The sequence below is a fragment of the Contarinia nasturtii genome, unplaced genomic scaffold, assembly GCF_009176525.2.
Source record: "Contarinia nasturtii isolate CC-2019 unplaced genomic scaffold, AAFC_CNas_1.1 Cnas_scaffold_3116, whole genome shotgun sequence".
Taxonomy (NCBI): Eukaryota; Metazoa; Arthropoda; class Insecta; order Diptera; family Cecidomyiidae; genus Contarinia; species Contarinia nasturtii.
Window position 1 is genome coordinate 234,345 of NW_022200428.1, and position 8,900 is coordinate 243,244.

Genomic DNA, 8,900 nt, shown 5'->3' on the forward strand with positions numbered 1-8,900 from the left:
GCGACCCCCAATCATCCTGTACAGTCAGATTTTGAATTAAGTTTCTACGATGAGCGCAATCTTGCTAACAAATTTTGCGTACGACGTACAACGTACAGATTAACAAAAACCATGTTTAAAAACGCCAAATTCGGGTTCTCTGACCTCAGAAACGTCCAGAAAACATGTTTCTGAAGTTTTCAAAATTTTGACCGATTACAATACTTTTCACCTTACACTATGTGTGCGGAAAAGTAAAAACCGCAATTTTTTTTCTGACAACATTATTTGTTTTATTCAAAGTCTTCAATTTTTCATATATTCAAAGCCAAAAATTCTGTTTCGTAATTTAACTATTTCGAATTCAGTAAATTTCTTTGAAAAAAACTTATAAAATATGTTTTAAAAATGGCAAGTGGATAAAATGCAAAAAATTATTGGTTGTGCTGAGTTCAAAGTCGTTTTCGATTCAATGGGTCTTCGTTTTATGATAATGGAATCAAAGCCACCGCTTACTTTGTTTCCATTGAATTCGATGCCATCTGGACCAATAACAATCTTAGTGTCACTGTTTGCTTTTCTTCTAAAAAATGTGGTTGTTGTTCTTCCTGTGAAGGAAATTGGTTCAATTATTCTGGAAAATGATGGTTTTGTCGACCGTGTGGTTGTGTCATGTGGTTTGGGATTTGTTGTCGGCGGTTTTGAAGAGGTGCTTGTTGTCGTTGTTTCCGTTGACGGTGGTAATGCTCTCGTTGTGGCCAATGTCGTCGTAGAAGATATAACTAGATCTATCGATGGCGTTATTTTGATTGGTGTAGACAAAGCCGTTGAAGTTGTCATTATTGAAATGTTTGGTGGCGAAATGTGTTCTGGTTCGCCATATAAAAACTGAATCGCCATTATATCATCTTCGTGTAGCTCTTGCGGCAGAGGTTTAATGTATCGGGAATACATCACCGAATTTTTCACTGAAGAATCCGAAAGACCCAATGCATGACCGAACTTGAATACAAATAAAATACATAAAATGGGGAGAGATAAAGAGAGCATGAAAAATGATTATTTAGAGAACTCCTATTCAACGGTGAAATGAAAAATGCACTTACAACATAAAGCGCCAATGGGAAAAATAAAACACCTACGAGAAAAAATCAGATCATTAATTTTTCACGGGGCACCATCGAAATTTTCATAGTTCAACCCCAAAAAATACGAAAAAAGATAATTTACTGCATACAGTGGTGTGTGCGGGAAAGTAAACTATGAAAATTGAACTATGAGAACGCCGTGTGGTGCCTTTTGGCACTAAAAATATGTTCACCTGAATGTTCATCTTCTCCCGATAGAACCCAGTTGGTATTTTCACTGAAAGATGGATGACAGGAAGTCTCATTCGGCTTGGGCCCATCGATTTTTACATAAGATCCGCCAGACAGCCTGAAAATTTGAAAACAACAACTAATTTCAAATGGAAAATGTGACAAGCTTTAAAAATGTTCTTAAAAAAACTGGAAAAAACCCCTCATCAACAGAATGTGACCTTTTAAACGATATTTGAATATCGGCGGCAGTGCTGTTCGATTCTTCGAATGTCAACCGTGAAACTTGTGCCCATTTATCAAAAGCCTCTCCGAATCTATGTCTCACTTTGCTCGAATCCAAATTGGTCAAAGTTTTATTTACCAATCTAAAAATGGAAGAAACAACGGATAATTTCATAGGAACATGATTTCTCCTTCTTAATATTTATCTTCTTTCTGTATGAATTAATTTTTCATCAGTTCAAAGTCCAAAAATTCTCGCATCAAAACTGCATGTTTACCTCCAAGTGAGATGTGTTTTATTCCATTTTGTTCCGATGACTGAAAATCGTCGCGATCGCACCGAAAGAATGGTGACTGATTTAGAGTCGTCTTTGTTAATTATTTCAATATTTGTGTCTTCATCTGGTTTTGGCTCATTTTCAAAGTCCAAAGAGTAATCGAAATCACTTGAGGAATTGAACTGTACAACCTCGTCATCATCCACGATCGCTTTCCCTTGACATACTAATATCAATTGCAAAATAATAATTGTAGCCAGGGTTCTTTTTGACAGCTGTCGAGCACTAGAATAACCCCGAAAAGACTCTTTTTGAATTCCCATTTTCAAAAGAAATCTCTTTTGTTGAAAATAATTGTAAAATATTAATTTTTAAAATTGAAGAAAAAGTCAACTATTCGACTCAAAGCGAACAACAAAACTAAAACCAAGAATTGAATGCATTTATTCCAACGCAAATTAGACGTGATATTGAACATCCGTTTGTTTAGCTGTGAACGATAAAACTATAAACGTTTTGCGCGTTGTAATATGCAATCGGTATTTGAAAGGGTCAAGGTTCTTTTTAACTGCAACTCATTCGCTTATTCGATTTAGATTTATCGCACGAGCGTGGCCGAACCTTGAATATAAAGTTCAAAGGAAATTCAAATTGAAATAAATATGAAACTGATAAGTGAGGAGCGATATCGCTTTAAGAAATATAAATTTTTGTGCGGAATTCACTATTCCAAAATAAGAAATTTTTCAAAAAAAAAATGACCAGCGGCACCTTACTTTCAAAAATTGACGAGATCAACTCAATTTAGTAAAAGACAGAGAAATTTATTGAGAAGAATTTCAAAAGTGAATAGAAAATAGCGCGAAATATTGCCAGTTGCACCAACTTGACATTGGCATGTAGTCAGACGTCATAAATTCTATTTCAATTGCTTTTTTCTTTCAAAGAATTAATTTGCTCTTTGTGTTGCAGCGCAAATATACTCGTTGATAAACCGCCGAATATCTTATTGAGAAAAGCAGAGCATTTCATCGAAAATCGGACCATCGAAACTCCACACTATTCGACTATAAATTGATTAGGTTTGGACACCATTCGTCAAATCGCGTGTAAGTATTTTGTTTGATTAACGGTTGCAAAGCACTGGAAGAGATATTGAGATGGCTTTAGTTTTTATCTCAAAATAGAGATAACGTGGCCTTGATTAACTAGCTGAAGCATATGGTGGTATAGTGAAACGTCCTAATGGTGTACATTCCATTGGCGATCGAACCTTTAGTTTTATACTGTTACCAACGAAAAAACTAAGTTCCCACGGAACCAGAGACTGTTTATCATAGCAATGTGAGGAAGAGAATGAAGGTTAAAATCAAAAAACTTTTTTATTTTCGATAATTTCTTATTTTTTGAAGATTTCATGCGAAATTGAACATTTTCGATTTTTAAAAAGTGAAAAATGTGTTGAGTTCACTTCCAACGACAAAATATTCCAATGAAAGGTGCCAGTCGAAAGACGTGCTAACTTCACTTTGGTAAACATCAAATGTCAAACGATTCTTTTTTTTCAGATGTACAATTCAATTTTGTTGCAACAAGAGCCAACCATTTCTTCGCTGTTCTTTACATAGATAGCATTCGCATCAAAATTGGGAGTGAATAAATTGAAAGTTACTGAAAACGCGAATAAATTGAAACTTGTAAGTTGTTTGCTCTTTACCATATTGTTTATATTTATTTCAATGTTAAATTCAGGAATATCGTTCGGCAACTGAAAATCAGTTTGAATTTTGTTTTCTCTGTGTGACAGGTCACGTTTTGAAAGCCGACGACAGAAGAATTTGTTGTTAACGAAATTTCATTCGATTCGATTTAACGGAATTTTTGGTTACACAAACAGTGACGATATAAGATCTTGAAGAATTCCACAATCTTTGAGTCGACATCAACATTGCAAAGGTGAGTGTTGCTTCAATCCTGTTGAAGAATTCTTTTGTCTTAGTTTAGCAAAAAACAGATGATTACTTAAATTTTGCAACAAAAAAAAACCTACTTGGAACCGTAATTGGTATATAATGGACATTCTTGTGTAGAAAAAACCAAATCATTTCACATTTTTCTACAAGAATTCGTTTGTTTTCATTCAAAACTATTTCTTTTATTCAAAACCAGATTCGTTTAGCAAGCCATTTCCACAATGAGTAGGACGATGGAACTCACCCGCAATTTGAAGCGGCACACAAGCGATTACATTGACGAAATACCGCAAAAGATTCCAAAATTAATGGAGAGTCCACCACAAGATAAATCAGAAGCCGAAGACGAAACATTAAAATTGATTGATCTGAATGACTATTGTTTGGAGAGCATTTTTGAACATTTACCTCTGTCCGATTTGTTCAACATTGCTGAGTGTCATCAAAATTTCGTCGGCGAAGCACAATTGGCTGCAAAGCGAAAGTTTCGTGGAAAATCCGTTAAAATTGATTGTCACTACATTTCAATCGGTGAATCAGTTGGACACTTCATGGAGTCAGTTTCCAAGACACGATACAACTGCGAGAGAATTTATATTGCAGACTGTCCATTCGTATTTGTGACAAAGTTCTTTGAATATTTTGGCCATTTCATTTCGAGACTGACAATTGATGACGATTTCATGATCAGTTCAAAGACTTTCGGTAAACTCATCGACAAACATTCAACGCAATTGCAGCATATCGAATTGATGTATTCATTCGATGGAGATGAAATCAAATTGTGCAATGTGATCATGAACATCAAAAAGTTGACAACATGCATTGTGCCATGCATCACATTCAAAAATCTTGATGAATTGGAGCTGATTAAATTGGAAGAAGTGCCGTATACCGATATTACCGAGGATTACATTCGCTTGATGTTGGGATTCATTTGCAAACATCCGAATTTGGTCAAGTTGACGATCATGCTATCGTACTGGAGCTATTACTATCTGTCCAGTGAACATATCACGCAACTCATCACAAGCCTCCCGAATTTGGCTGAAATCACACTTGAAAATGATATAATTTCAGTCGAAGGTATCGTGCAACTTCTTGCTGGATGCAAATCGCTGAAAAGACTCCGTTTGCTGGCGTATCCAAATGAAATGGATCAACGGCTGTTTCATGAGTATATGGACACAAACAATGGCGATGAATGGAAGGTCGAAGTCGTTGGTACTCACGCCTATGGGTGCTTTGTATTGGATTTTATTCGAATGCAATGATTTTCTTCAGTACGCGAAAGAGAACACAAAATTAATCATTTTCTTATGTTGAAAACTTAAATTTGACTTTCTATATATTGATGATAACCACATTTTTTTCTTCATTTGATCATGTCAAACGAAATTTTAAGTGATGAGGTAAAAACAAAAGGACAGAACATGTACACATTGACTTAAAGGCTTAACAATAACTCGATTTCATTAAAAATAAAGAAAGATTTTCTAACAAAAAGAGGTCGGAACACGGAAAACTTCTTCTTCATTGAGTGATGTTCACTCTAAGTGATTATCAAAGATCGATAACGATTTCACTGCTGATGATAGACAAATTCGTTTTGCGTCTACATCAAATTAAATTTAATTTTTTAATATTTTCACGAATTTTACGATAAAAAGTCATTGTCATGAAATCCAAATATATTATTTTATTTGACAAAATGTCATTGTTTTTTTTTTAATTTCAAATTAACAACACAATATCTCTGTTATTTTAAACAAATGGAATTTCATTCACGACGAGTACTCAAAGTGACTTTGAACAGTTTACACAGAACGTCCATGTGATCCCTATAACGACGCAAAACGATTAAAACCAATTTAATTAAAAATTGAATGGTTGTTTATTCAACTTACTGCTGGATTATTGATAAAGTCTTGATATCTAGAGACTTTCGTGGCAATATCAGGTCGGCCGGGAACTAAACCTTTGATGATGCCAATCCATTCATGGGTGTTTCTTGAAAATATTGGACCTTATAAGAGAAGAAAAATATAAGTCTCTTGACGATACTAATGATTTAAGTAATCAACCTCCAGAAAACACATCACTTTTTATTTTATTTCCTCCGGCTTTGTATGAATTCTTACATGTTGTTCAATCCATGATGTTTGTGTTAATTTTTTTTAATGATTCTGATCCACCGTAGCCAAGTAAGGTAATTGGATGTCCAGTTCCTGCTGAAAATCGCGATCCAGCCATATCAGTTACATTGATATATTGACCCATACGTATATTATAATCGAATAGAATTGCTCCAACATCATATCTGTGTAGTTTGAAAAATTAAATTGCAAATAAAATGGTACCGTTAATAATTCAAAAATTGCTTACTTCAATCCACCGACTTTATATTTTTTATGAATTCGAAGATTTTGTTTGGTGAAAACGTAAAGATTATCATTATCGGTTGGATCTGTTGTACCAAGTCGCACTTCAACAGCGATGGCATTAATCAAACAATGTGCCGCACTGATCACCTTCGTAAGTCCGACGATGCAACCACCACAATAAAAAAACCCTCGGATGTACGGACCCTTAATGAAGCTATTGATCGAATTGGATGCTCACTCATTTCGGTATAGGTAACGGCACTACCAGTCGTTAAGCCATATGTGGAAAAGTTTACTGGAATTAAAAATAAAAATCGTTGAAAAATATGTGGGAAGCAAGTAAAAGGGTAGAAATATCTTTGTCATGCTCACCATCTTGGAAAATCTGCAAAAATCAATAGATATGTTTATTAAAATAAAAAAATATAAGCCGATAAACAATATAAAATAAATTCAAAGAAAACTCAATATTGCGAAAAAAAAAATGAACTTACAGAGTATTCACTTAGAAATAGGAACGCATAAAACGTGTACAAAGACTTCATTTCAATGGATTTTTTACTGTATAAAACATGTGCCAATTAAATGAATTATGAGTAAATTGCGATGTAATTTAATCTTTTATACACACGTTACTTGTTTTCATTAGTTTAATTAAAAATTGTTTACATATTTTAAGCATTCTTGGACGAATGTTTTTGTTTCAAATTTCTATCTGGAAACAAATATCATGATAGCATTTTTTTGTACAGTCCCCAACATTTCTAGATGTACGATTGACGTTGACTCCCATACAAATAAAATGTCTTATATCCGTAAGATGAACTTTTCCGCACTATGATCCACAACAATCATTTATTACGTATCTTTTACCGTAAATACGAATTCATGAGAAAACTGAATCTGACATGAGTTTTGCGATACAAATAATTTCTGGTACATTTTTCAATGCCTGTATGATATCGTAATGACGTGAAACTTTGCACAGGCTATTTTTTTCACACAAAAAAACCATTCTGAAAGTTTGAAGAAATGTTAATACAATTTAGGGCAGTAGTGTGCGAGGAAAATTTTTCAGGGGGGGTGATTTTCCAAAAACAAAAAATTCTCTAGCAAATTAGACAAATTTTCGTTTTTTTTTGGAAGTCACTTTTTGAGGCGAAAATCTCTAGCAAATCGAAAGAATTTTCTACGCGAAAAACCCTAGCAAATCGGAAAAAAATCTCTCGGAGCCAAAAACCCTAGCAAATTGAAAGAATTTTCCTCAATTTTCTACATTGATGAGCTAAAAAAAAAGAAAAGGTCTTCACTTTTTGAATCAAAAACCCTAGCAATTTCGAATAAATTTCACGAAAAATAAATTCTCATCCAAATCACAGGGGGGGGGTAAACCCCCCTCCACACACTACTGATTTAGGGGTACTTCCACACAAAATTTTCGTTTTGGAGCAAAATTACATCAAACTCTCAGAATGTTATTTTTGTGTGAAAAAAATAACCTGTGCAAAGTTTCAGCTCATTACGATATCATACAGGCATGGCTTCCATACAAAAATCCATTTTTTTTTTTTTCAAAATTTCGTATGCAAATGTGTCGAAATATATCGAAATATAATTTTTATCGCAAAACTAACGTCATATTTGGTTTTCTCGTACCCAAAAACCCCTAAAATCATATTTTTGAGTGTTTAAGAATACATTAAATATCACTTTCGGAAGAAAAATTGAATTTTTCTTATGGATGGCCATGGGCATCATACCAGACATGACACGTCACTCTATCAACCAAAATCGCTCAAAATCTAATGGTTTCTATTCGACCCACAACATGCATGCTCAAAACGGCCAGTTTCGGATTCTGTGACCTCAGAAACGTCCAAAAAACATGTTTTTGAGATGTCGTAAATTTTGACCCATTGCAATACTTTCTCCTTACACACTAGGTGTGTGCGGAAAAGTAATACCACCGTCCACCATACCCACATGTGGCTTATAAAACCGCTCAACAACATAAACAAAATAACCAAAATTTAAACGTTTAGTGGAATTGCATATGCAGATTGTTTTGTGTATTTTATTACGTGCGTCATTACATTCACCAAATTGATAATTTCGAATATAAAAAACATATGCTATACGCAAAAACAGTTGTCATCCAAAGAATTTATTAGTGAGACTCGAAAGTCGAAGAAAACTTCAAGTAATATCAGTTCTTATATTTATTAGTTGCCTCCTCAAAATTCAATTGAGTTGTCTGAAAGCAAAAAAATGGAAGAAATGACCGCACGATTTTTAGTTATTACTTTTCCGCACACACCTGGTGTGTAAGGTAAAGTAGTGGAATCGGTCGAAAAATTAGCACCCATCAAAAATGTGTTTTCTGGGTTTTTTTGGGGCCAGGGAACACGAATCTAGCGTTTTTTCGATGTCCGAATGTATGTGCGTACCCTGTACGCTGTACGTAAAAATTTGTTAACACGATTACTTTCAATCAAGAATAAAGAGGCTTACGTTCGCAAGCTGACTTTTCCGCATGGAACCGACATTTTGGGAATAAACTGAAATTATGGTCTATGTATGGTTGCAGTAACTTGAATCAACGTGAAAACTTGTGAATATTATTTTCTTATCAAAATAAATAATCACACCAAGTTTAAAGAAATTTCAATCAAAAAAATAGCCTGTTCAAAGTTTCAGATCATTACGGTACCACAAAGGCAAGTCTTTCATACAAAAATGAAA

General features: G+C 34.2%; 2 protein-coding genes and 1 long non-coding RNA gene across 4 annotated transcripts; 1 reads left to right on the forward strand and 2 right to left on the reverse strand.

Annotated features, from left to right (window-relative positions):
• Positions 1–365: 365 nt before the first annotated feature.
• On the reverse strand, positions 366–2,203 carry LOC116349751. Its single transcript, XM_031781332.1, has 5 exons — positions 1,802–2,203; positions 1,520–1,666; positions 1,301–1,416; positions 1,086–1,117; positions 366–981 (listed from the first exon to the last, which is right to left on the reverse strand). The coding sequence occupies exons 1-5, from the start codon at positions 2,122–2,124 to the stop codon at positions 382–384; spliced, it is 1,218 nt and encodes a 405-aa protein (XP_031637192.1). The 5' UTR covers positions 2,125–2,203; the 3' UTR covers positions 366–381.
• Positions 2,204–2,791: 588 nt separating this feature from the next.
• Positions 2,792–5,359, forward strand: LOC116349766. 2 transcript variants are annotated; one of them, XM_031781351.1, is made up of 4 exons: positions 2,792–2,910; positions 3,370–3,498; positions 3,581–3,757; positions 3,971–5,359. In XM_031781351.1, exon 4 carries the CDS (start codon positions 3,996–3,998, stop codon positions 5,046–5,048), a length of 1,053 nt encoding a protein of 350 aa, XP_031637211.1. In that variant the 5' UTR covers positions 2,792–2,910; positions 3,370–3,498; positions 3,581–3,757; positions 3,971–3,995; the 3' UTR covers positions 5,049–5,359. The 2 variants fall into 2 exon arrangements, with proteins under 2 accessions (XP_031637211.1, XP_031637210.1); XM_031781350.1 differs by having other exon boundaries at positions 3,609–3,757.
• Positions 5,360–5,496: 137 nt separating this feature from the next.
• Positions 5,497–6,735, reverse strand: LOC116349765. The gene is made up of 6 exons (XR_004201944.1): positions 6,653–6,735; positions 6,531–6,543; positions 6,160–6,453; positions 5,859–6,094; positions 5,682–5,800; positions 5,497–5,615 (listed from the first exon to the last, which is right to left on the reverse strand). It is a non-coding gene; the product is annotated as an uncharacterized LOC116349765 (long non-coding RNA).
• Between the last annotated feature and the right edge of the window lie 2,165 nt (positions 6,736–8,900).

Bases quoted from the DNA above. Each gene is read 5' to 3' on its own strand.
- LOC116349751 (XM_031781332.1), bottom strand. From the start codon at position 2,124: ATGGGAATTCAAAAAGAGTCTTTTCGGGGTTATTCTAGTGCTCGACAG. The intron at 1,667-1,801 runs GTAAACATGCAG...TTCCATTTTTAG, and splicing joins AAAACACATCTCACTTGGAG to ATTGGTAAATAAAACTTTGA. The intron at 1,417-1,519 runs GTCACATTCTGT...TCAAATTTTCAG, and splicing joins ATTCAAATATCGTTTAAAAG to GCTGTCTGGCGGATCTTATG.
- LOC116349766 (XM_031781351.1), top strand. From the start codon at position 3,996: ATGAGTAGGACGATGGAACTCACCCGCAATTTGAAGCGGCACACAAGC.